The 26263-nt window shown below is 51.0% G+C and overlaps 3 protein-coding genes across 6 annotated transcripts; all 3 read right to left on the bottom strand.

Annotated features, from left to right (window-relative positions):
• Positions 1 to 14: 14 nt before the first annotated feature.
• On the bottom strand, positions 15 to 14126 carry ZSWIM8 (zinc finger SWIM-type containing 8). Of its 4 annotated transcripts, none has more exons than XM_060034781.1 (26): positions 13632 to 14126; positions 11343 to 11496; positions 11004 to 11098; positions 10658 to 10830; positions 10375 to 10482; positions 10203 to 10284; positions 9962 to 10082; positions 9362 to 9563; positions 9038 to 9213; positions 7670 to 8663; positions 6779 to 6910; positions 6467 to 6646; positions 6181 to 6364; positions 5870 to 5968; positions 5151 to 5275; positions 4462 to 4702; positions 4205 to 4363; positions 3872 to 4100; positions 3405 to 3694; positions 3027 to 3250; positions 2029 to 2520; positions 1602 to 1785; positions 1322 to 1498; positions 1043 to 1162; positions 609 to 719; positions 15 to 480 (listed from the first exon to the last, which is right to left on the bottom strand). In XM_060034781.1, exons 1-26 carry the CDS (start codon positions 13837 to 13839, stop codon positions 32 to 34), a joined length of 5709 nt encoding a protein of 1902 aa, XP_059890764.1. In that variant the 5' UTR covers positions 13840 to 14126; the 3' UTR covers positions 15 to 31. The 4 variants fall into 4 exon arrangements, with proteins under 4 accessions (XP_059890764.1, XP_059890762.1, XP_059890765.1 ...); XM_060034779.1 differs by having other exon boundaries at positions 1626 to 1785; positions 13632 to 13949; XM_060034782.1 differs by having other exon boundaries at positions 141 to 480; positions 609 to 787; positions 1626 to 1785; positions 13632 to 14125.
• A 1846-nt stretch (positions 14127 to 15972) lies between these two features.
• CHCHD1 (coiled-coil-helix-coiled-coil-helix domain containing 1) lies at positions 15973 to 17260 on the bottom strand. Its single transcript, XM_060033728.1, has 3 exons — positions 17111 to 17260; positions 16867 to 16985; positions 15973 to 16271 (listed from the first exon to the last, which is right to left on the bottom strand). The coding sequence occupies exons 1-3, from the start codon at positions 17232 to 17234 to the stop codon at positions 16158 to 16160; spliced, it is 357 nt and encodes a 118-aa protein (XP_059889711.1). The 5' UTR covers positions 17235 to 17260; the 3' UTR covers positions 15973 to 16157.
• Positions 17261 to 21346: 4086 nt separating this feature from the next.
• FUT11 (fucosyltransferase 11) lies at positions 21347 to 26223 on the bottom strand. Its single transcript, XM_060033729.1, has 3 exons — positions 25498 to 26223; positions 24492 to 25117; positions 21347 to 23081 (listed from the first exon to the last, which is right to left on the bottom strand). The coding sequence occupies exons 1-3, from the start codon at positions 26203 to 26205 to the stop codon at positions 22934 to 22936; spliced, it is 1482 nt and encodes a 493-aa protein (XP_059889712.1). The 5' UTR covers positions 26206 to 26223; the 3' UTR covers positions 21347 to 22933.
• Positions 26224 to 26263: the final 40 nt, after the last annotated feature.

Raw genomic sequence — 26263 nt, forward strand, 5'->3', positions numbered from 1 at the left:
AGGCCGAGGCAGACGAGAGTAAAAAAGAAGTTTATATATTTATAAATGCCAAATAAATACCAGAGGCCACCCAATGCCCCCTCCCAGACAGGGCTGTCTCCCCCAACCCTAGGCTTCTAGGGTCTGAGACATCTTGGCCCCAAGAACAGCTGCCAGTCTGGGCTACCAGGGAACTGAGTGGGGATGATCTGTCCAGCCAAGATTCGTTCCCCCTTTGTGAGGGGTCCCCATAGCCACAGGCCTGTGTCCCTGTATAGGGCCCTAGGGGGGCCAGACTCAGGGGGAGAAGGTGGTCATCTCGAGTGAGACCCGCTGCCACAGCTCCTTGGTCTGTTTGCTGCGCTTGAGATTCTGCAGGATGTCGTTGAACTGCATCATGCCCATGGGTGTCAGGCAGAAGGCGCTGCGAGCACTGCGGATCGCGTTCACAAAGTCGTCGTAGTCGGCAGGGGTCAGGTGAATCAAGCGGTGGTGGATGTACTGGAAGACGTGGGGAGGATAAGCCACTAAGCACAGAACCAGGCCCCTCCGCCCTGGCGTGCTGGGTGATCTGTTCCCTGCCTGCCCAGGAGGTGTTCCACCCTGCTCCATACTTCCTGGGTTACCACCTGCATGTATGCCTGCTGGCAGCGCTGCACCAGTTGGTGGAAGGCCGGGGCACGCAGGTGGTTGTGGGCATGAGCGGGGCTCAGCCGCTGCAGCGTCTCCATGACGATCTCCTGCAGCACAAACGGGCTCAGCACCCCCTTGGCTGCCCCCACACAGAACTGGTGCACGTAGTTCACTCCTGGGGGGCAGGGGGAGGGGCATGAGACGGGGGTGGCCACCTCTGCCCTAGGGACCCAACTTTAATCTCTCAGCTCTGGCCTGGCAGAGAGCCTCCCTCCACCCCAGGAGCTGAGGTAGCCCCCCGCCCCTCGCGCACGCACACATACCCGACCAAGGCCTCAACTCTGAGCAAGAGCTAGGAAGGAGGTCTGGGATGGGAAGGTGGGGGGAGCAGGTGAGGGCGGACAATGGTCCTGGGGAGGGGAGGTGTTACCCAGCTTTGCTGCCAGCCCCAGCAACCATTTGACATCATCAGTGTAGGGGGGGGAGCGGGAGAAGTTGTTGGGGTGATCATTGTGTGCCCGGCGACCCAGCATCTCCAGTGCCAGCATCCCTGGGAGAAAAAGGTGGGCACGTGGTGAGGGTGTGTCCTCCACCCTCTACCTCAGCCTCGTACCTGACCCCACGGTAAACCAATTAAGAGGTATGGTGGGGGGGGTCATGGAAGAGTCTCTGGCTGCAGGTGGGGGCACAGGAAGGGCCCTCCTCTCACCGACACGGTAGGCGGCGTGCAGGTGGTGTAGGCTGTGCGGGTTGACAGGCTGACTGTGAGTCTCCTCCTCAGGTGGTGGAAAACCCCCGCTCACCAGAGGGCTGGGCTGTGTGGGCAGGGCAGGCAGTGAGGCACCCTGGATGGCCGGAAACGTGGAAGCTGGATGGACACTGCTCACTGAGGGTGGGATGAAAGCCACATGAGGAACTCAGAGCCCAGAGAGGGACAGAGAGGATTCCCTCCCCTCCTCCCCTGCCCGGTGTGCCTCCCCTCCATTCACCTGTTCCCTGTCCCCACAACTCACAGGCCACACTGGTGGGCAGTGGGAGCCCTGGCTCTGTGTGGTAGGGATGTACTGTGATGGGTGCCATGGAAGGGACGGGGAAAGACACAGCAGTGGCGGCAAGTGAGGGGGGAGTCACCGAGTAAGGGTACTGAGCCCCCAGGAATGCAGGATGCACACCCTCGAGGCGGGAAGAAAAAAAGGAAGATTCCAAATTATATTAGGATGTAGCTCTTCCCCGTTCATCCCACAGCTGGGTATCCTGCATTTCTTATCTTAGTTGGGCTGGGTCCCCCGACTCCCGCCACCTCACCAGGACTCTTGGACAGCCCTGTTATCCTCCCGGAGTACCCCACTCCAACCCCCCGTGAACTCCCAATGTGCTCCCACATGCCCAATCTCCAGTAGAACATTGCATACTCACCTGTGGGTATGCAGAGCTGGGCACAGGGAAGACGGCAGGCCGGGGCATATGAGGCATGGGGTGGGCGGGGTGAGCTGGGTGGGTGAGGTATTGAGGGCTGCAGGGCAGGTGGGGCTGTAGAGCAGTGTAGGGGTGCAGGCCAGGGGAATGACCATGCCCCAGTCCTGGACCCGGATATAAACTGGACCCCACCGAGATGACTGGCACCACTGTGGCTGCTGTCACTGCTGCTGCCGCCGCCGCCACTGTAACCGGCTCAGTCCCTGGGACCCCCCTGCCCTCAGGCAGCCCCCGCCCAGCCTCCCCAGCTGCCCTGATCCCACTGGCACTACAGCTTGTAGCCCCTTCACGGGCTGTGGATGAGCCACCTGCTGTTTGCTCATATAGCCAGAACCACTGGTGAGCAACCTCAAACAACACTTCGGGGTATACGCCCCCACCCTTAGCCGCCTCTTCCACTGCCATGCAGGCCTTCTCCAACATCAGGTTATCCTGGAAGGGAGGGGCAAAGAGGGTTGAGGGGGAAGGGCTTTACTCAGGGACAGTTCTAGATGACATTCCAATGTCTCCCTCAGAGTTGGCTGGTTCCTGGGGAGGCATCTAAGGTCAGGGCCAGTGCCCAGAGTCAGTGTCAGAGCAGTGAGTGCTTCACACAATGAACAAATACTTGTTGACCAGTCCCAGTTCCAAACTAATTTAGCTACTCCCAGCCAAGTCCCATCATCTCCCTGAGGCTTCCCCTAAGGACTCCATCCCGGTGATCATCTTGGTCCCTAGACTATAGGCCACATCTCCTTACCTATGAAATATGAATAATCTGTTCTCAGAGTTGTAAGGTAAAGGATGTAATAGATGTGAAAGCACATTACTATGTCAAGTGTCACCATGAGAGGACCAACTGGATAGTTTGTGAACTCCAGGATATGGGAATCAGGAGCTGGACCCAACCTCCCTGCCCAGATGCCCCAAAGCAGGTCCGCAATTGCCTGTAAAAATACCTGCTCCTTGCACTGCACCAGGGCCCGCTGGATCTCATTGGGGTTCAACGCATGGGCATGAGGCAGGCAGCTTAGGGCTAGTTCCGCCGCTGCCCTCACCATATTGGAGTCTCGTGCCCGTGATGCCCTGTCAGCCAGGGATGCAACCTCAGGGGGTGTCAGGTGCCCATCCCAGCATTCTACCAGTATAGTCAGGGCTGCGCTGCCAATCTCCATTGCCTGGCCTTCAGGAAAAGGAGAGAAAAGCAGAGTGGGGTTAGCACGGGCAATGGGAATGGGAATGGCATCTCTCCTATCAGGTCAGTAACTCCACAAGGATATGACTTATCATCATCGATTAATCCCCTTCCCATACCCAAATCAAGATGCTGGATTTACCTGTAATCCAGGAAACGTGGGAAGAGTAAGTACGTGAGAGCCAGTTGGGAGAAACAAAGTTGTGCAGGCCAAGGGCATAAAGCCCAATCTCGAAGGCGCAAAGGTGCAGGTTACGGTGAGGACCCTGGTGGCCCCCTGAGGAAGATGGATGTGTGAAAATGGAAGTGCTGCTGTTGCCCCCTGCCTTGATCAGCACCGTCTTCGCCAGCTCGAAGTAGAAGTGTGCAGCTGCCTCTGACGGCTGATTGGGTACATGGGGGGCATGACTCTCAGGACGGCGGCCCTTGTACCTGAAGGGGCAATGGGGTAGGGACAGGGATTGGGGTTTCTCTGAGGTGGGTGTCCAGGTAGGTTGGAAAAGACCAGGGTAAGTGAGGATGCTGACGGAGACAACAGTTGGATTACACTAGGGATGTGGCTCTCGGGGTGGGCCAGGTCAGAAGACAAGGATGTTTTTTCCCACTGACCTGCCAACTTCAACTGTCTTCGCCCGGGCCCCTCCACTGGCACTGGCCCGGCGACTTCCACTGGAGGACGAGGAGCCAAGGGAGTCTGAGGAAGAGCTGCTAATGCTGTCACTGTCCTGTCCTCGGCCCCAGGAGGTAGGGGCCCAGCCCCCTCGAAGTGGCCTCCGGCTTAAGGTTGGGGAGCTATCCGACGTTGTTTCAGGGGCACTGCTGTCAATGCTGGCCATGCCTAACCCCCCCAAGACAAGACAGTCTCAGAAGTCAGAAGCTCCAGAATTCAGACTCCAACCTTCAGGAATCTCCTTCCCTCCATGTCATCCCATGGGTTGTTACCTGTGTGCTTCTTCTTAGGCCGCCCTGGTGAGCCCCAGCCCCGTCCATTGTAGCCTCCACGGCTGCCAAGTGCCAAGCGGCTGGGGACCTTTCCCTCTGGTCTTGGGGTCAAAGCTGCCTCAGATGGGAGACCCTCACAGGGGGAATGTGGGGAACTCTCTGCGTAGGGAAGACAGGACATTGGGATGAGCCTGGGAAAGGGGGGCCCAACACAGCTCCATACCACACATCCCCCCTGCCCAGTGCCCCCACCTCACCAGGCACATTCTTCTCTGTGAAGCCCTCAGTGGGGCCTGGCCCAGCCCCTGCCACACTCCCTGGCTGAGCAGGCCCTGCAGAGCCTGAGGTCAGAGGTTGCAGGGCCCCTGGAGCAGATGGGCCCCCATGCTTTGAAGGAGACCTCTGGCTGGCTGTGGCCGGGCGGCTAGATGAGTAGAACGAACTCAGTGTCTGTGGTTTATGCGTCTGGCTCTCTCGGTCCAAGAGTTTGTCTAAGATCTGAAAGACAGAGAAGCGGTGACTGGATGCCCTTTATCTCCTGACTTCTATTACTTTTCTTTCTCCTTGAAACAGCTTAATACTTCCTCCTCAGGAAGACTTTCCCAGTTCTAACCACAGGAGAACCTGCTGGAAGACAGGGGCTGGCTTACATATCTTGGTATCCCCTATAACATTTACCACAGGACTAAGTATATTGATATTCAATATATATTGAAATAAATGAATGAATGAACGACTTTATGCCCCCAGTTTCTCTTCTTCCACCCCAAGCCCAAGCATTCCTACAAGAACCACTGGTCTCTCACGTTCTTTACGAGGTGTTCCCAAGATTCCCCCGGTATCTCCTGTAGGTAGAATAGCCCTTCCATTATACTAGAAACCCCTGAGAAAGGTGATAAAATTTGCTCTCTCTGCCTGTCGAAATCCCAGTACCTCAATCCCTTACCTTTTTGAGTTTGGCCTGGTCGTCTTTGTAAGTGATCATTAGTGCCAGGGCCAGGTCACCCTTCTCCCGACGTGTGCCTTCACATAGCAGGGGATGCTCCGCCTCACTCACTGTTGTCTTCATGCCTGTGAGAAAGAGGCACTCATGGGGTTTGTGAGTGGCCATAACTTGAAAGACAGCCAAGGGTAAACAGGCCAGGGCTCTCCAGCCACTAGCATGTGAAGTAAGGAGTTCTCCTGGTCCAACCCACCTTCCCTATGGAAGGCGCCCACTGCCTAATACATCCGGCCTAAGCTCTGGTCTGCTTTTTAAGACCTTCATAATTTGGCCTTCTCTATCACCCCAACATATCCATCACTTCAGGGAAGTTGGGCTCCCCACTCATGAAGACTTGATTGCCCCTGTGTCTTTACTCACAGTGTTTTGTCCCCCTACCTAGAACTTAACTGATCTTTTAACCCATATTCCATACTCTATCCCCTTCCTAAGGCCTTTCCCTAGAGTCCTGTTTTGCTGTCCTTATAACACCGAACATTCATAGTCCACGTTTTTGCCCTCAATTCTTCAGTCTCGTAGGCACTATGTGTCATGGCACATACACGTCATGCTGGCTTTCCCCTTACCATAGAGCCCCTTCAGAAGAGGGCTCATGTCTCACGCACTTCAAGGCCTGGGCCAGGCTTAGCTCACAGATGTGCTCAAGACACTGACAGACTCACCCAAGGCAGCAACTGCTGCTTCAAATCCCAGCTCCTCATCCCCAGGCATCTCGTTGTTCCAGTTGCGACTTGGGGGCCGGGAACCCGTGGGAGAAACCACTGGATAAAATTTGGGGTAAGTTAAGAAGACAGAAGTACCATGGGACAGAATGAAAAGGGAAGAAACCCAAGACACTCATCATTCCAGATCCTTCCATGAAGCTGCCCGATGCTTCTTACAGGCGATTCAGAGCCTTGGGGCTCTTGGTTTCTCTTTAGAGAAAGCTACCCCTGCCCCAGTTCCCCACTTTCTGTAGTGTCAGGCATCATACCTGGAGTACAGAGAACATCAAAGATGAAACTGGCCAACATGAGAGGCAAAACAGGCCGATAATCACAGAGTGTCCCCTCCCGAAGCTCCTCTGCCCGGCAGCGCACAGTACTCATCTCACTCGGACCCAGAGGAATCTTCTTGAGCAGGGTGGCCACCTCAGACTCCTGATATGCCAGCTTCACCTGAGGGCATAGGGAGGAACTAAGACCTCAATCACCCCAATGGAGATCACGGTGTGAGTCTCTGAGGAGATGGCAGTGCAAGATTCAGATAGAACTTCTGACCTCCAAGGCCTTGGTGGAAGCTGGGGGCCGCTGTAGCTCCAAGGCAAACATGCCCACTCGGAAGGCCAGGTTGTGGTGCTCTGGGCGCTCACTTAGCACTGTTAACAGGAAGGCCGCCTTGGTCAGGGTGTTGGTAGCCACCCAGGTCTGACGGCTTGTAGAAACCTTGTTCTTCTTGCCCTAAAGAGGGAAGCACAAGGAGGCAGGCAGATGAGTCTGACTCGCCTTGGTGGAGGGAGGAGACTCTAGCCTGGGGTGGGGCGTGGGAGAGGGTTATGGGTAACTGGAGAGGGAGGCGGGGTTCTCTCTCACCTTGGCAGGGGGCGGCTCTACCTTGAGGTCAGGTGGGTTGGCTAGCAAGTCCTGGGCAAGCTCCACGGTGAGGCGGGAGGCCTCACTGCTATAGCCGTGCGCATGCAAGGCCTCAGCACAGGCAAATAATATCTGGAAAGAGGACATGGGCACCAAACATGTTGCAGGACACCATACTCACTCATGCAGCAAATATCCCATGAGCACTTGCTATACACTGGGCCCTATGCTAGTCCTGGGTATACCACAGAGACTCACAGCCCATTAGAGAAACAGACACATAAACACACAAACAGGTGTGAAGCTGGCTACTACTGGGAAAGGTCCAGAGGGGAGCCGATGAGCAGGATACCTCAATGGGACTTGGGGCAGAGGGGCAGTCTCAGGGAAGACCTCCTAGAGGACATGATCTCTAAGATCTCTGAGGCCTGAAGAAGAAACAGGGGCTAACCAGGTAAGATGAGGGAAGAATATTCCAGACAGAAAGGCCAATCCGTACAAAACTATGTATGTAAGAGAGAGCATGGCAAGCTACAGGAACGGCTCAACTGAGTGTAGTATAACTGACATAGTAGCTAGATGAGGCTGGAGAAGCAGACAAAGTTCAGAACAAGTGAAGCCTCGTAGGTCATGCCAAGGACCTTCATCTTCACCCTAAGGGTAATGGGAAACCACTGAAGAGTTTTAAGCAGCAGAGTGACAAAATTATACATTCCAGGAAGATCAACATGGAGAGAAGAGAATGGACTGTAGGCAGCGAGGCCAGTTAGGAGCCTGCTGCAGGATTCTAACAGTCACACAACAGTCCTGTCACTCGCAACCAGAGGCAGGCGGTCCCTCTCCCAGCTATGGCTAAGAGACACCCTCAGAGTCCCCTCCAAGCCCCCTCACCTCCATGCGGCTCTCCTGTTCCAGTGGCTTCAGTCCTGCAAACAGGTCGTGTTCCTCCCCAGCCCCGCCCTCAGCCTTCTCTTCCTCGCCCCCAGCGCCATCCTGGGCATTCAGATAATACGCCTGGTAGTCATCCTCCTCCTCTCCAACCGCAGGGGCTGCCTCTTTGGTTTTAGGGAGCCCATTGCCACTCTCATCTGTGGAAGCGAGGTCGTCCCGGGTACAAAGCTCCCTGGGCAGTAGGCCAGGGGGGCCAGCAGAGGCTGTGGAAGGCTCAGGCCCTTCTGAGAAGTACACGCCACCATCTTCTTCGTAAGTATCTGGAGGTTCAGGAAGGAAGGTAGAAGGGCCTCGGGAGGCACCAGGGTGAGGGCAGGGTGGTGGGCTCTCCGGGAATCCACCAAATGTGCTGGCCTCTGCACCCAGGGCCAGGCTGCTATCATCCAGGCTCATCTCAGCCAGATCCGGCTCCAGGGAGCTGTCTTCACTGCTCAGCCGTCGCTTGCTCCCGCTGCCTGCTGACCCCTTGCCCCCACTGCCAGCCCCCCCCAATGCTTTGGCTTTGCCCCCACCTGGACCCATCTTATGCAGAGCCTTATCTCCCCCCTCAGCCGAGAGGCGGCGGGGACCCCGCTGCGATGAGAGGACCCCCTCACCCAATCCCTTGCGCTTGGCCCCAGGCTCCTTGGGCCGCACAGCTGGCTCGGCAGGAAGAGGGCGGGGCCGCTCCCGGGATTCTTCCAGGCCCCCAGATCGGGAGGCACCTGGCCGAGGGGGCAGGGCTCGGGCCCAGCACAGGGCCAGCTTCCTGTCAGTGGCACTGTAGGTGACACCGGGAAGGGGGTAGGCCTCTTCCCAGTTGAAGTAGCAGGCCTCCACTGCCGGCCGGAAGCCAGGGAAGAGCCGCTCCAGGGTCTTCTTGTGCTGTCCCCGCTTCACGTTCTCAATCACCTTCAGCTGCCACTGGCGCAGCTGCACACACAGCTCCCGGCGCCTGTGGGAACAAAGTGGGGGCCAGGAGGGCTTGTGGGGCCTACACTGCGCCGAGCAGGGACAGGAGGAAACGGGGAGATGGTATTCCCCAGAAGCGGGGCACAGGGAAGGACCCCAGGAAGTGCTTCTTGAGCCAGCCCCATAGACATCACTCGAATACTCAGGGATTTGGGAAAGTGGGTTATTTAGAGGAGGGATGGAAGAAAGCCTCTCAGGAAAAGAACTCATAAATCACTGGAAACCCTAATGCTCAGCACCTCCCATTTCCCTAGGACTAGAAAAATGGTACGTGTGTCTATGTACAGGAGATGAGGGCTCGGTCTGTCCAGGGCTGGCCCCATCTCCCGGCGGTGGTGAGCCTCGGGGGAGACTCACCGCTGGGGGCTGAGCGCAGGGTCCAGCACAGCCAGCCTCCACAGTGTGACCATCTCGTCACACATGCTGGCGCATGCGTGGGCCGCCACCTCTGACTGCCCGTTGCTGCGGCCTGTGTGCCCACTGGCGCTGCTGTGTGAGGCTGAGGTGCGCACGCTGTACCACCAGCCTGTTATCTGGAAACAAAGAGAACTCTGAGATGAACCTAACAACTTAGAGGAAGACAGAGGAGCCCCACGCAGTGTCCCTGTCAGCAAGAGGGGAGTGCGGTTAAGGGAGGGAGAGGATGAGCCAGCACGGGCCTCCCCAGCTCTGCGGGATTACCTGTTCGTAGGTGAGGCACTGGTCGGTGAGGATTTCCAACAAGGGGGCAGCATTGCTGTCCCTCCGCTTGAACATCTCCCGCACGATGCTAAGCAAGTTCCAGACTCCCTCTGGCTCGCGGCCCCTCAGTGGGCGCAGCAGACATGCCCATTCAGCAGCAGCCGGAGGCTCCGTGGAAGACAGATACATGGAGTTCACATCACTGTGAAAGTCGCAGAGTGGAAAATGATGACCCTAAGATGGGGCTGAATAAAGCAGGTGAAAGAGCAACAGGACTTTGACACAAAAGGGGTCAAAATACAGAGTACAGGGGAAAAAGTATGACCCAGACAAAAATTCTTAATCGCCCTCTGCCTCAGTTTCCCAATCGCTGAAAGGAAGCAAAATAACTCCTGCTCTACCTAAGGACAGACCACTCTGTGACTACATAAAATTATCATCACCCACTGATTTCACTAGTAACATGTCGTGTGCGCCAGGCAGTGTACGAGTGAGGGGGGGAGTGGGAGAGGTATGCATTACTAAAACAAAGAAACTGGCCATGGCCCGAGGGATGCGCCCCTCCCACCACAGACACAGGCATGAAGAGATCCTGTTTACCTGAACACCACAGGGGAGGGGCCACAGAACTTGTGCAGTGTCTTCTTGATGTTGTCAGTGAGTGTTGATTCATCCAAATACCAAGTACTCTGATCGGAGGCAGACGGCCCTGCTGTGGGGTCTGGGGGTGACAGGCAGTCAGTCACCTAGAGGTAGGAGCCTGGATTCACCTTTAGTAAGTGGCGCTCTGCACCCCCAAGCTTGCTTTCTTCCTGCTGCCCTTCTTTCTCACCACACTCACCCGGGGCTCCACATACTGTATTGATGGCTGTTGACTGGGAGGAGAGGAGTTCATCCAGGAGACGCTGGGCTGTGGGCAGGATCTGAGGGGGAAAGGGACACAAAGGCAGAAGTGACCCAAGGCTGATATGCAGCCCTGGACTAGTCAGAGAGGGTGTGTCAACCTCCCTCACCTGCTGAGGGAGCTCACTGATGAGGTACTGAGCAAACTTCTGCAGCTGGTCCCTCTGCAGTCGAGACAGGGACTCTGACACTGGGGCCCGCAGGCAGACTGCAGAAGCCTGAAGGGAACACCGAGAGAAATGAAACAATCTGGGAAAAGGCTTGCTGACATCGGAGCTGGGGACAGAGAGGCAGAGTAGGAGAGGAGAGGGGGCTCACATTGTGGCCAGGCATGCAGCAGAGAAGGGGGGGTGGAGCGGAGAATAGGGCCAGGATAAATTGGGAGGGCCTCACGTTGTGGATGCGGAAGAGACAGAGTGCCACGACGTGGGTGCACCATTTGGCCCCAGCCCCACAGGTGCAGCTGCAGGAAGTGACCCGGCAGCGGTCAAACATCACAGCCACGTTGTAGGCCCCTTTGGGGGGGACCATCTGAGGTGGCACCACTGTAGCACTCAGGTGGAACCCTGGGGAGAAACATAGGTATGGTCAGGGAGAGCCACGAAGACACAGGTCTCTGCCCTTGACCCTGGCCCTGCAGTTCTTCAGACAACCTGCTCCAGCTTCTTGCAGTAGTTCCTTAATTCTTAACACAGGGGGTGGGAGGAGCAGGAAGTACCAATTGGTGAGGGGCCCTTACCAATCTGCAGGGGGTCCTTCACAGCCCTCATGCGGAATAGCTGATCCCCTCGCTGGAACTCATCTGCACTGCCGTTGGCCAGGCAGGAATACAGTCTGGGAGTGAAGAAGAAGACATAGCCACAATGCAGCAAATACACTTCCACAGACCCTGTCAGAGACCACCATGCCCCGGGCACTCCCCAGTGTCATATCGTGCTGGGGAAAATCCCAGGTACTCCCTGCCCCGGCTGCCTCCTTACCACAGCCCCAAGTACGGTGCCCTTTGTTCCGTAGGAAGCCCAGCGCACGGTGTGGAACATCAGGACCCCACTCCCCACCGTCAGTCCTTTAGCCTCACCGAATATCCTCTTCATTCTCAGGGAAGCTCCAAAAAGCAATTCGGAGTTGGAGCTGCTCAGGCACCGGGGGGTAAACTTTCTCCACCACTTCAAATGGGATATGAAACGCCACCTGTTTTGCTGACAGCTCCACCAGTGGGATCACCAGTCCATCTTTGGAAACAAAGGTTGAGGTAAGGGGAAAGAGGAGGGGAAACAAAAAGGGCCATGATTACTTGGCACCGATGCCAATGCCACATCTTGATGTGCCCTCCCCCCTCCCCGCCTTCACTATGAAGGAAAGAGGACATCTGGATGAAAAACCAAGGGACCCTCCTGTGAGGATACACTAACCCTTAAGACTCCATCTGGGGAAGGGGAGCTAAGCAATCCCCAGCCTACAGCCTGCTAGAAGATACCAGGGATATCCCAGAAACTCCTAGCCAAACAGGTGTGTCCCAGGATCCTAGCAAGTAATGAGTCTCACCTGGCTTGGCATCTAATTTCCCATATACCTAGCACTTGAGATTCATATTACATTGTGTATATATCTCCCCTGGCATTCGCTTCTCTAAGTGCTTTTTTTTTACTGTCCCTTTCTTTTTTACTATCCCCTTTTTTTTTTTTTTACTATCCCTCTAAATGACTCCATGCTTCCATCTAAGGAGGGAAGATAGGCCAGAGCCCAGAAGAGTTGAGAGGGACCTCCAGAAGCAAGAGAGAGTCTGCACTTTCTTTGGCACACCTGAGCCCTGGCTTCCCACAGTGGATGCCCTGGGGTGTGGGTTGGGGGTGGAGAGGTTACCCCAAGGGAACCTGGCTGCCACTCCTGGACTCACCTGGAGTAAGATGGAGCTACCATTCAAAGTCTCCCACACTGTTTTAATCAAAAAGCAGTGAAACGCAACAGACTGCATATCTCACCAAATTGCTAGTCAGATTAAAAGACATATAGAAAATAATGGTGCTGAAAGGAACCTTTCTAAATAAAAAGTCAGTCTTCTTATTTTATAAATGAGCAACTGAAAAAGGGTAGGTTTGGCGGGGGAGGGGGGGAATGCCATGCTTTCCTAGATTTTAACCTGTTCATAAAGATACCAATATGTTGAAAATCTTCACCACCATCTTCAATTACTTCCCTCAAAGTCAGGGAGCTCTAAGCCTACCCACACATGCAAATATGAAAGAAGCAAAGAGCTCATAGAAGACCCATAGCGAAACTACCTATGATGTGCGTGTGTACAGGGCATATGTTATCTCTCCAAATGAAGGTAAATATTACCACTCCTAAACAGTGACACATGTAAATTTCCCTCTGTCCCTAAGGGGTGCTGGAAATCTCTCCAGGGCCTTTTGAAAACAGGACCTTAGAATGTCCAGAGTAGAATCACAAATTAAACCCCTCAACTGGTGAAAAAAGTCCACTTCAATGAAGCTCAAACTGTGCCTTGAAGAAGGCAAGAATGTGGTGAGTCCTGAGTCTGCGGGGCTTCTGTTATCACTCTTTTCTCCATCCTCTTTAACAAAAGCAAAATTCTTCACAGCACTCATCAGAAAGACCCAAGGATGAAAGAAACTCAAGTGAAAAGCAAGAAGAGTGTTTCACGAGACTCGAGAGTCAAGTACGCACACTCTTCCCCAGGCCCCAGATGAAGGAAATCTAAGGCTTTAGTACAGTGGTCCCAGGCTTGGCTTCTGACAGATGTTCAATATGGCCAGGAACCAAGTCTCTGATCTAAACCTATGTGACACCCCTCTCGTAGGCCAGTTCACCTCCACTTTGCTCTGGGTGGAATCCCTTCTTGGTGCAACGGGGATCAGAGATCATCACCTTGAATCAAGAAGCTCCCAATACACTTTGCAATGGGGTGACACACCTCAAGTGGTCACTTCTTCACAATCCACCCCCTACCCACATTCTTTTCTATTTTCTGGCCTGCCTCAGGCTGAACTCGGTAAGTACTCCCAAGTCAAAGAGGGAATTCTTCTCCTTTACCCCATCTCTTACGGCAAATGAACCACAGAAGATCTACTTTCTGTCTTTAATCCTATCCAACCCAGAATTTCCCAGCCATCACTCCAACACACACACACACACACACACACACACACACACACACACACACACACACACACACACACAGAGGCAGGCAGGCAGGTGTGGAGAAGGCAGCCCCAGGAAGACCGGAAAAGCGAGTCCTGAACAGCTCCCGAGCAGGGACAGCTTGGGACAGCTCCCGAGCAGGGACAGCTCTCGAGCAAGGCCGGAGCAGGGCCTGCCCGCTCCCCTCCTTCCAGCTCACCCTCACCTCGCATTCTGGTACCGCCACTGCCACCTCCGCCACCGCCGCCAGTGGGGGAATTGGGCCCCGCTGACTGTTTGCGCCATCCCCGCCAGTTCTGGCAGAGGCTCTCGGCCTCGGAAATGAAAGAACAGAGCGAATCCTCCTCAAAGCGGTCCGAATCCTCGAAAGAGAAGCGCTCTCCGTCCTCCCACTCCGCGAACATCAGCTCCATGGGGCCCGCACCCCCCGGGGCCGGGTCCCCCCCCGCGGATCCGGGGCCTGGGCCGCCGGCCGGGGGCTGTGGGGAGGCCCGGGGCCTGAGGGGCGAGCCGGGGCTGGGGGTGGCCGGGGCGCTCAGGGCGGCCGTGCCGGGCGAGGATCTCAGGCCTGGGAGAGACACGGGACGGGGCCTTGCCCAACTGCGAGGTGTGAACGGGGATCGTGGCCAGTCTCCGAGATTCAAGGCCCGGACGAAGCGCTCGGAAGCCGGGGCCTCTTGGCGGCTGCGGCGCCGCCTCCCCCATCAGCTGATCTGAACTTCCGGCCGCGCCGGCCACCACCACTTCCGCCCTCGCGCGCCCAGGAACCCGAGCCGGTACGCGCGGATATAAGGAACCTGTTTAATTGCTACATTTCCTGCTTTTTTTTCTCGAGCCCACCCCCAGATACCGTAAGAGGAAGCCAACCCCCAAAAGTATACGAAACGACTACAGATCCCAGCAATAACCCGGCGTCCATAATGTCCCGAAGAAATAAGCAGCCGCCACGCATGTCGGGAGTTGTAGGCTGTCAAGAGACAAACACAGGAACCATTGGGTGGGGTTATTGTCCTAACTCCGGATAGGCCCCGGGGCCGCATCACCTTCTGGGAATTGTAGTTCAGAAGCCTGCATTCCAGAAGACTTTTTAATGGGGTTTAATTGGCGAAGCAACAGGAAAAGAAGGCGTTTGATTTCAGGAGATAGTTGCACTGTTTGTCAGTGGGGCCTTTGAGTCCAGGGGTTCCTAGCCTTTTTCTGTGCCATGGGCCGTTTAACAGCCTGGTGAAGCCCCTAGACCCCCTTCTCAGATTGTTTATAAGTAAACAAAAGAATTACAAAGGAAACCTTTTATGTTGAAATACAATTATCAAAATATTAATAAAACAAATTTGTAACATAGTAGTTCTTTATTTATACTTTAAATAAGATCCAGCATCAAGTGTAATAACTACCATAATATTGAAGTGATGAATTTAAATATTGAGATACTGTGATTTCACATAGGTATTGCTAGTAATACTGTGGTTTGTTTCCCACCGCCCTAATTGAAATGCTCAATTTAAGTTGTGGTTAAAGATAAAATTTTTTTCTCATCCATATTCACAGACCTCTTACTGGGAGTCTATTGACTGTAGGTTAAGAACTTCCAAGGCTAGTACAAAATGCCTAAGCACTGAGCTTCTTCCTAACAGCTTGCAGAACCAGGCAACTGCCCAGTGCTCCACCAATGGGGTATGTGGACTATAGAAAGAGGTAACTGTGGGGGGGTCAAGGAGGCACGGCCCCTTCTTTATCTTAATAATTATCCCACTGGAGCTTTAAAACCCCCAATGATCCCTTTGTACATTTAAAGGGATGTATGTGCTGTAAAGTACATAGAAAAGGTTAACTCAGTTATGCCTGGAAGGGCAGAGTATACATAAAATGCTATACAACTGTTCTAATATCAGGAGGTCACAAAAGTAAATGCTTTCAGCAGCTAGGCGGATAACTTAATGAGAGAAGTGAACAGGTGATACACAAAGAAGATAATTGCCAATTAAGTCTCAGTCTCATCATTTGGGAGAGTCCTGTGGCCAGATCCCTGGAGAATGGAGACAAACGATAATCAGCTCTACTTGATTAATCTTTATTTCCATGTGGGAATAAGAAACTACAATTGCCAGATCTTTTGATTTTTTTAAGAAAAGCTAAAAAGTGGGCTTTTTATGACATTTTTCCTATTTTTGAATGTGGCCAGCTAATTTAAAAACAAAATTTTAACTGTGTGGGCCAAATAAAATTCATCTGCAGTACCTTTGGGTCATCAGTTTGTGAACTTCTGATTATTCCCGCAGCACCCTGCAGGGGTTATGCACAAAATAGGTAGTCGCTAAATACTTACAGATGATGGCAAAAAACTCTGCATATAGACAGACTCCAACATCCTTAATGCATCCAAAGGCAAGGGCATTAAATGGTATACAGGACTTCAAATGCAGGACAAGACAAAGGTTTTTGTCCTGCACCTGGTGCAAATTAGGGAGCAAAGACCTTCCAGAGTGTAGGGGAGGACACAAGGTTCAACTATGGTGGGAGTACCTAATCCACAACAAAAGGCCAAGTTCTCTTCAGAGGATTTTATTTCAACATAAAGCATAATTTCCACCCACATAATGATTCCAAAGGGTGAAAGAAAGTGTTTTGCCTCCTACTCTTCAAAGACAGCATGGCAGTGCAAACATCTCTAAAATGCCTCTGCATAGTTCTCAGAAGCTATAGTCCAGTCATTGAAAATGCTTCTCCATTTTCAGCTGACATGAGGTTTGTTAGGAAACCTATTTAACAACTTATTCAATTTCTTGGGGGGTAAACTCCCCAACTCTCCCAGGTCCTCCTGGATTGATCTCACTTTTCGGGCTGCCTGAAAACACAGAACAAAAATTAAAATGATAGCTCCAAAGTTGGCCCTGACCTAAGCTAATAGTTCTCACAACACCCCAAATCACACTAAGGTATTAACCAGCCTGGAGATCGGTGTCATCTTCCCAGTCCCCTTTCATCAAAAGAACTTGGGACCCAAGAATGACTGTATGGTCTGAAGCTACCATGCCAGCTGGCAATTAAGTCTAGGCTGGAAACCAAACAACCTGTCCTTTACTATCTTTAGTTCTACTTCAGACAATAATGTCTATTTGAACAGCAATTTAAACTTTACAAAGTGGTTTTCCCATTCATCTCTTCACTTGACACTCACAAAATTCTGTAAGGTGGATACTAATATTAACCTCATTTTGCACCAAGTAAAGCTAAAACCAGTGAAACAAATCGCTCAAGATCACAATGCCTTCAAAACGGTAACCTTCCCCACTTTGGCGTGACTCAGGTAGCTTCCAAAAACTTCCTCGCCCTTTTAGAATGAGAGGGACTTTCTTATCTCCTAGCAAGAGACAGTAAGAATCATTACTGTATGCCCCCCATTTTCCTCCCAAAAGGGCACCCCAGGAGTCTCCTGTCACCTCAGCCCTCGAAGCACAATCGAAGAAGTCCTGGATCTCTTTTTTGCACGCTTCGTCGCGGAATTCATTCTGCTTCCAGCAAGCCATCATTACTGACATCTCCGTGATACAAGTCGCCTCTGGAGAAGCAGAACGCGGGGACCCTCAGTCACAAGGAGACCCTTACCTTCCGGCCCTCCCACCCAGCAGCCCTCTGCACTCCTCCGACTTCCGCTCTGGGGCCTCCACGGCTCCGACTGCTCACCGCCCTTCTCCCGGCGCCGTTCCCCGACACGGTTAGCTAGGATGAGGGGCTTGTTAGGCTTCAGTATGGGCTTCCGCGGGTTTCCAAACCTTGCTAACCGACCCCGGAGGCTGGGCGTCGCCATTGCTCACCGAGCTCCCGGCAGGCTCTGCGGCGCCGTGCGTGACCCTGCGTGACCCCTACGAGCTCGACGAGACTCGGCGACAACCTCTCCCACCCCCCACCCCCCCGCTCCCGCCCCAGCATGCACCTCTTTCTTTTCTTGGCGGGGTTGCCTTGATGCCGGGGTCGGATCACGGCTGGTGCAGACCCGTGTGCAGGTTAGGAGGAGAGTCTTTGGGACTCTTTTGTGAATCTACGCTGACTCTTGTAGGCTCCGGGCTCTGAAGTCTTGGGGCAGTACTGGGCCGGGAACACTCAGGAAAGAGGCCTGATAAATGGACTCTAGTTTCTGGTGGTAAAGTCTGGATTAGAGGGTGATTGACACAGGCAAGGGCAGAGAGAATGGGAGCGAATCAAAATATAAGTTTAAGATGCTACGTTGGGAATGATTTTATTTTAATAAACCTTTAAGAACTGTTGGTTTTGATTACCTTTAGAGCCACTCCGAAGCCGCGAAGAAAAATAGGCTCATTTACTCTTAACAGCTGCTGCTGCTTAGATATCGTTTGTTCATTTGTAGTGATCTCACTGGATTGGGTGAGGTTTAAGCACTTTCTCGCATTCATCGTTTTAGTTAATCCTCTCGCCAATCCTCTGAAGGTACTTAGCAGTACCATTCCTATTTATACACTTGGCCCTTCAATTATGATGCCTAGCTTTAATCAGACTTGGTTCTAAGTTACTTTTTTCCCCCCGCCCCCTCCTCCCCACCAAGTGACTTTTAGCTGTTTACAAAACTCAATCCAAAGATGAACCACTCATTCTCAAGGCATTTACACATGAGCTCCAAGAAGTGTCTCTGGTAATGGAAGCATAACTTGGACAAGCTTGTAGTTCATAAGGTGACTACTATGGAGACGCAATATTTAGTGTGTGCTAATCACTTATCACAGATGTTTGGAATCTTCCCATTTATCTCTGCATGACTGGTTCTTTTTCTTCTGTTGAGTCCCAGTTCATGTCAGAGAGGACTTCCCTGACTTCCATCCAAACCACCATCAACCTGTTTTATTTTCTTCAGAGTACCTATCATAGTCTGGATTATCTTGTTCATTTATTGTTTGTTTACAGCCTTACCCCCCAACACCCATTTAAAATGTAAGCATCATGAGAGAAGGGACCTTGTCTATCTTGTTCAGTGGTGTATCCCCAAGGCCTAGAGTAGTGCCAATAAATACTTGTTAAATGAACAAATGTTTGAAATATTTTTGCAAGTCTCCAGCTTTACCATCTTCACCCCAGAAATAAAACCAAGCAGAAGACAATGTTTAAAAAGAAGCCATTTATTATACAAAATTAAACCTGTGATAATCGAAGAAGCAACTCGGGAATAATAAAGGCATCAGCCCCATGCTCCACCCCCACTGCAGCAACACAAATAAAGCTAATTCCTATCAGAACTTCTACCACCAATAACCCCAAGTCTGCTACTGTATACAGAGCAGGCTGGGCCCCAAACCAGAGAAAATTCACATTGCTTGCTTTCTCCACAGAGAAAGTGAAGCCTTTAGTTAGATAGCCATGTGGCTATTCCTGGTTCTGCTTTCCCTTGTAGAAATGTAGCACCTGGTTTTGAATACTTTTATGGTAAGAGGAATAAAGGAGAAAGTCTGGGAAGCACTGACCACAAAGCAGGCATGAGTCTCCAGCCACAATCATTCATAAAAAACTGGCCTACTTTGTACATAAAAGTGCTAAGGTAATGCCAGTGTGAACTGTTGTAATTAGACAGGAGAGGTAGGGATGATTCTACACCTTGCATAACCATCACCTACCCTTTTCATTGCACATAATGAAATTTGAGTCCTAACCTTATTTTGCACTTGGGTAATAATGTATTTTGCACTATATAAACTAGCATCTGCATTTAAATAGATTGCAAGCTTAGAAATCAGAGTCCTGAATTTGACTTCTTTTGTAAGAGTCCTTACTATATCAAATTTTAACATAATTATTTTCGAAGGTCTGTCTTTCTCTCTTATTCTTTTCTGCAAAAGTCCAAACAGAAAACTTTCCATGCTGTTATAAAGGGCATTTTTTATTAAATAAAATGAAAAAAGGGGAGTTCCCCAGTGGTTGGGACTCTGTGCTTTCACTGCCAAGGGCCCGGGTTCAGTCCCCGGTCCGGGAACTGAGGTCCCACAAGCCATGCGGCACAGCCAAAAAAAAAAAAGGAAAAGAAAAAAGAACCACCCTGGCAGTGAAACCCAGCCTAAATTATAGCTTTGCTTGGCCACATCTTTAGGACCCTAGTTGTTGAAGCATCTCATATATAAACAATATATGAGCACCCCATATATATAAATGTTTATTGCGAGGTCTGTTGCAGAATTTCCATTTTGCAGTATATTATATAGTTTCACGTCAGCCAAAAATGGTAAATTCTCTGTAAATCTTCACCCCATTCCAAGCAGGTGCCATTATTTTTTTAAATAAACACTTGATGTTAGCTTTGATCTAGCTCTAAAGAGCTAGATTTCCTAAATTTAAAAACAAGCTGGTGGGCTTCTCTGGTGGCACAGTGGTTAAGAATCTGCCTGCCAATGCAGGGCACACAGGTTCGATCCCTGGCCCTGGGAAGATCCCACATGCCGCGGAGCAGCTAAGCCCGTGCGCCACAACTACTGAGCCTGCGCTCTAGAGCCCCCGTGCCACAACTACAACTACTGAAGCCGAGCCCATGCTCTGCAACAAGAGAAGCCACCCCAATAAGAAGCCACCACAATGAGAAGCCCGCTCGTCACAACAAAGAGTAGCCCCCGCTCGCTGCAACTGGAGAAAGCCTGCGCACAGCAACGAAGAAACAACACAGCCAAAAATAAAAACAAATATGGGCTTCCCTGGTGGCGCAGTGGTTGAGAGTCCGCCTGCCAATGCAGGCGACACGGGTTCGTGCCCCGGTCCGGGAAGATCCCACGTGCCGCGGAGCAGTTGGGCCTGTGAGCCATGGCCGCTGAGCCTGCGCGTCTGGAGCCTGTGCTCCGCAAAGGGAGAGGCCACAACAGTGAGAGGCCCGCATACCGCAAAAAAAATAAAATAAAATAAAAACAAATAAATTAATTAATTATTTAAAAAGCTGGTATATCACACAGAACAGTTTAGCAGTCTGCTCAAAATATTAAAAACGCTCAACATCATTAATCATTAGAGAAATGCAAATCAAAACTACAATGAGATATCATCTCGCACCAGTCAGGATGGCCATCATCAAAAAATCTAGAAACAATAAATGCTGGAGAGGGTGTGGAGAAAAGGGAACACTCTTGCACTGCTGGTGGGAATGTGAATTGGTACAGCCACTATGGAGAACAGTATGGAGGTTCCTTAAAAAACTACAAATAGAACTACCATATGACCCAGCAATCTCACTACTGGGCACATACCCTGAGAAAACCATAATTCAAAAAGAGTCATGTACCAAAATGTTCATTGCAGCTCTATTTACAATAGCCCGGAGATGGAAACAACCTAAGTGTCCATCATCGTCGGATGGATGGATAAAGAAGATGTGGCACATATATACAATGGAATATTACTCGGCCATAAAAAGAAACGAAATTGAGCTATTTGTTATGAGGTGGATAGACCTAGAGTCTGTCATACAGAGTGAAGTAAGTCAGAAAGAGAAAGACAAATACCGTATGCGAACACATATATATGGAATTTAAGAAAAAAATGTCATGAAGAACCTAGGGATAAGACAGGAATAAAGACACAGACCTACTAGAGAATGGACTTGAGGATATGGGGAGGGGGAAGGGTAAGCTGTGACAAAGGGAGAGAGAGGCATGGACATATATACACTACCAAACGTAAGGTAGATAGCTAGCTAGTGGGAAGCAGCCACATTGCACAGGGAGATCAGCTCGGTGGTGTGTGACCGCCTGGAGGGGTGGGATAGGGAGGGTGGGAGGGAGGGAGACACAAGAGGGAAGAGATATGGGAACGTGTATATGTATGGCTGATTCACTTTGTTATGGAGCAGAAACTAACACACCATTGTAAAACAATTATACTCCAATAAAGATGTAAAAAAAAAATTAAAACCCAACAAAACCTTATAGAAGGACAAGATTCTATTATACATAGTCTGTACTGAAGTCATAAGCATCATCTTCCTCTTCAGTCTTTACAACTATATATATATATATATGTTTGTAAATTAATGTGTGCATATATACATACATACACACACACTAATTAAACCAGACATATTGATAAGCTATGGAACTTCTCTAGTGATAACTCATTAATACAATATTACAACCAGGGTAGTTCTAAGATCCAAGGTATTCTTTCTTGTTCCACTGCCCCAGAAAAAGCAAATGGTCTCCCTGTCCATTAAGCTGTATGTTTAAACCACAGCAATAGAAGGGTCTGGCTACCTCCCTAAATCTGACTAACAACTTTTTATTTAGCCAGCCACTTGTGATGGCTTAAATGTCTTGCTTCGCTTCTCATGCCCTTGAGCTTAGGTGGGTGGGCTCCATCAAAATGTAGTCTCAGTAAGTACTATAAAGTTGTGCGTTGTAACAGTAATAGAGCGAATGAAGTTGGAATATTTATCCCACTTAAAGTGAAAAGTGCCACAGAATATGAAAGAATTACTAGAGCTATATTGCTGGGCTGTTTTTTTCTGCCATAATTTTCATGAGTTTTGGGGGGAAATGGACTTTTGTAGCATATAAAAATAATAGAAGAGTTCGTTAGGCAGACAGAAGAGATCAAGGACTTATAAAAATCTGCACTTAGATCCACATTGGCCTATTTCAACATTTCAAAATCATAGCTTTTTCTGCTGTCATTTCCAGCCTGAGTCTCCATCTCTAATCTAAAATAGAGCAGGACAATTCATTAAATTGGCATGACATTTATTAGCCACTGAATCTTTCTACTCATGAGTGGAGAAGGAATTTCAGATATGCCCTAGATAAGAAGCAAGCCAGCAGTAAGAAAAGCTGTCAAATCTACAGGCAGTTTAATGCTGGGGAAAATGAATGTGGGAATGGTGGCAAGGCTACTCCGTCTCCATCAGAAATTGTGGAAAACCAGGAAAGAAAAAGCCATTCAAAATGAAAAGGTTGACATGAAAAGCAAAGTAAATGATATAAAAAATACAACTCCAGAGAGCCAGAATACAACCCACCAGGAGTTTTGCTTCACCACCAACATAACAGTTTATAAAGCAAGAGATGAGGAAAGGAGACTGGGAAAGGTACCGAATAATGAATGGTTTGAGGAATAGCACAGTAGTTTTCTAAAGATGCTAAACCTGGCCCATCTTACCTCATTCACAGCCAAGTACTAACGTGTTGTCCCAATCATGACTGAGAGGATGATATGGCTAGAGAAATAAGCAGTTCTTTAAAATTTTTGTTGATCAGCACCTTTAATCAAATGGGTGTTTCAGGCTTCTGGTTCCCACTAAACCAAGAACTGGATGCCCCCATCTCTCCTTGAGGAGAGGCCCTATTACCATAGGCTGAGACCCTGGCTACACATCTTTAGAATAAAATATCAGTAGATATAACTTATTCTTTGAACTCATGGTAAGACAGTGCTCATTAAGAACTTGCGTAGCAGATACCCTTCATGTCCCACGGTAGAATAAGGACTTCCATCTCCTTAGCTCTATCAAGTTAAGGACTCTTGCAAGAGTAATTAGAGATTTTGGTTCCTTTTCATGAAGATCTCAGTTAGGTAATCCCAAAATTTCCTCTGCAGTGTCTCATTGTTGTGGATCATGGCAGTGAGAGCTTCCCCCTGGTCCAGGCCTTGCCAGTAATCTTGCAGCCACATCTCCTTCCAGCTGAAACATCAAAATGGGAGTTGGATTACGGAACCTCAGCACAGCTGTGAGTCCTACCTTTCTCTGAATGGCCAAAGAAATCTTAAGCAGATACAGTGGTTTATGGCTAGGACAAGGGATCCGCTTTGAGGGAAGGAAATGTGAAGTAAACCCAGTACTAGTCCAAGTGACAGGCAGTAAGCCACAAACACAAATTTATCACACAACACCCCCCCTCCCCCAATGAGTTAAATTTCCTGACTTGCCTGCTCTTGGTCCCTAAATGTGGAGGGAATTAAGAGGCAGGCAGGACAGGGGCCAAACTATGGACACAGTAATCTCCCTAAGAAAAGAAAGGGGGCATATTTAGATGGTTACCTTTTATGTTACACCTATTTCAATAATCAAAATGAAAGTGCAATAGTATCCAGTGTCTTGATGAGACAGAACCTGAATGTTTCTCTTTTTTTAATGTGTTACACTTTTCCTCTGATAAATCATAATATTATGTTCAGCACAAACTAGATACAAATTACTTGATGTAAATTACTGGATACAAATTACCTCCACTCCCAGGAACAAACTGTGCCAGCCCTCTGCTGCCATCCACTGTCCAAGGTGATCTCTGCAGGACATTCTAGCAGCCTCTCTTTCTCACGGCTAATAATCTTTTATCACCCCTCCCCCAACAGGTGTGGTTTGCTGCAAGTGGCTTCAACATTTTCCCACCCCACCTCCCATGCTGACCTTGTTTCCCAATGTCACCACCTTCTGCCACCTACTGCAGTAGCCCCCTCACTTCCCTTCCAATCCACACTGCCTACCATTGTTAATCATCCTTTGAAAGCATCCCTTCTACTCTGTCTAGGACAAACATAATTTATCATCCAAATCACGGTAATTTTAAGAATGAAAGGAGGTGCTGTTAATAGTTACACCAGGTTAACAGGTATAAACCCTGATTGTTGCAGACAAACCTCCCTCAGAATACTCTCTTCTGTTTCTCTCATCCCCAGCCCCACCATGCTGCAGGTGCTCCATAAATAGCTGAGTTGATTTTCAGGACAGTCCAGCTCCAGAGCCTAGTATTCAGAATATGTACAACCTGGCCCAGCTTTGTCTCTCCCCCATTGCTTCCCTGAACGGGCCCTCTGCTCTAGTTGAAGCTTTTTTTGAACTACTGCAAACATTGTTTACAAAAGCTGATTTTTGTATGTTGTTGCCCTGAATGATATCTCACCTTTTACTGAGCTTTCGCAGTTTGTCTTATCCCCACAACTAGACTCTTGATACCTTAAAGGCAGAGTGATCCCATGTCATAATTTCCTTATACAACATCCCCTCAGCACCTAGTGCTAATTTATTGCCTGCAGGAAGCAAGTCAGTAAATCATTTGATTTGACAGCCACAGGGGACCCCAGCTACCCTTACCTGTCGTTCTCAGGAATCTCTTCCACACTGCCAAAGCCAGGTGTGGGCACTGGGCAGTCCATGTGTGAGGGCTGGGCAATATGAGGCTCAGGGACAGGGATGTCCCCAGGAGAGGCTGCATGGGCCTTCTCGGCATCCAGCCGAGCCAGTTCGTGGTCACAGACGAAACACTCGAAGCCGTTAAGGTAGTTAGGCAGTAAAGGATCATTCACTCCCCACTCCCGCTGCTTCAGACTATCCAGAAGGAACTGGTTGGTGATGCCCCCAGGTTGCTTGTATGCCAGGTATTTCATATATTCCTCATCATTTTTGTCCAGAAAGTCAATAAACTCTGCCAGCTTCTGCGGCGACTCAAAGTCGTCAATGAGGATGATGGAGTGATTGTTGGGCACCCAGTCCCTCACAGAGGGAGAGCCGCGGTACACAGGCACAGCACCGAGGTGCATGGGGCGCCACAGTTTTTCCGTCATGTAGTCGTCACAGATGGCATTTTCGAGGGCCAAATGAAACTTATAGCGGGACAAGAAGGCCAAGAGTTCTGGATCCTCAGTGGTGGCTGTGGCTGTGTCCTGTAGCCGCGGCGTGGGCAGCTCCCGATTCTTCAGGCATTTCCCATATGAGTCCACCTGAGTGGGGTACAGCACGCCGTCAAGAGGGTATGGGCAGCGTATATATGGACATATATACACTACCAAATGTAAAATAGATAGCTAGTGGGAAGCAGTCGCCTAGCACAGGGAGATCAGCTTGGTGATTTGTGACCAGCTAGAGGGGTGGGATAGGGAGGGTGGGAGGGAGGGAGACTTAAGAGATATACGGGGATATACGTATATGTATAACTGATTCACTTTGTTATAAAGCAGAAACTAACACACCATTGTAAAGCAACTATACTCCAATAAAAATGTTAAAAAAAAAAAAAAGATATGGCACGTCGGCCTGGACACCAGGGGTCGCGGCCTCAGCCCGGCGCGCCACCCTCCCCTTCCCGCCCCCCCTCACCCACCGGGATGTAGCGCATGAGCTCGCGCACGTAGCGGTCCCGGTCCGCAGGCACGTCGCAGTGGGACTGCAGATAGAGCAGCGGCGCGTAGCCCCGGCGGCGCCAGTCCGCGCGTTCCGGGAGCGGAGGCGCCGCGCGGCGCAGATAGGCGGTCCCGGGCAGCCACTGCAGCGGCAGCGGGTAGTCCGAGTGACGACTGAAGGTGGCGGTAAGATTGAAGAGGCGGATGCCCGGACTGTGGCTCAGCAAGAAGTTGTTGAGGGGCGACTCCTCGTGCAGGAGCGCCCAGCTCTGGTGCGCCAAGCGCGGCAGCGGCGCTTCGGACGCGCGGAAGTCGGTGCCGTAGAAGAGCAGTGCGCGCGTCCGCGAGTCTCCCCGCACCCGTCGGTCCCGGGAGGCCACGCACGCGCCGCGCGCGCACTCGATGCGCTCCGAGTCGCCCGGGAAGTGAGGGAACAGACCTGGGCTCCACCATAGCAGCACCGGCAGGTCCACCGCCTCCCCCCTCCCCGGCCGCGGGGTCCCTGGACCGCGCGCCACCCCCACTGCGCCCAGCGCGGAGGGAGGCCGGAAAACTGCGCCGTCCCACGGCTCCGCCCACTCCACCTCCCCGCCGGTCTCCCCCTCCGCCACGGGCCTTGAGCCGCTGGCCGCACAGACACTAAGCACTCCCAGGGCAGCAAGCACAGCCCCCGTGCGGCCGGCCCCCATGTCTACTCTGACAGCCGAAGCCCCTCAGCAACAGGCCCCACCTCGCGGTGAGTCGCGA

The sequence above is a fragment of the Delphinus delphis genome, chromosome 16, assembly GCF_949987515.2.
Source record: "Delphinus delphis chromosome 16, mDelDel1.2, whole genome shotgun sequence".
Taxonomy (NCBI): domain Eukaryota; kingdom Metazoa; phylum Chordata; class Mammalia; order Artiodactyla; family Delphinidae; genus Delphinus; species Delphinus delphis.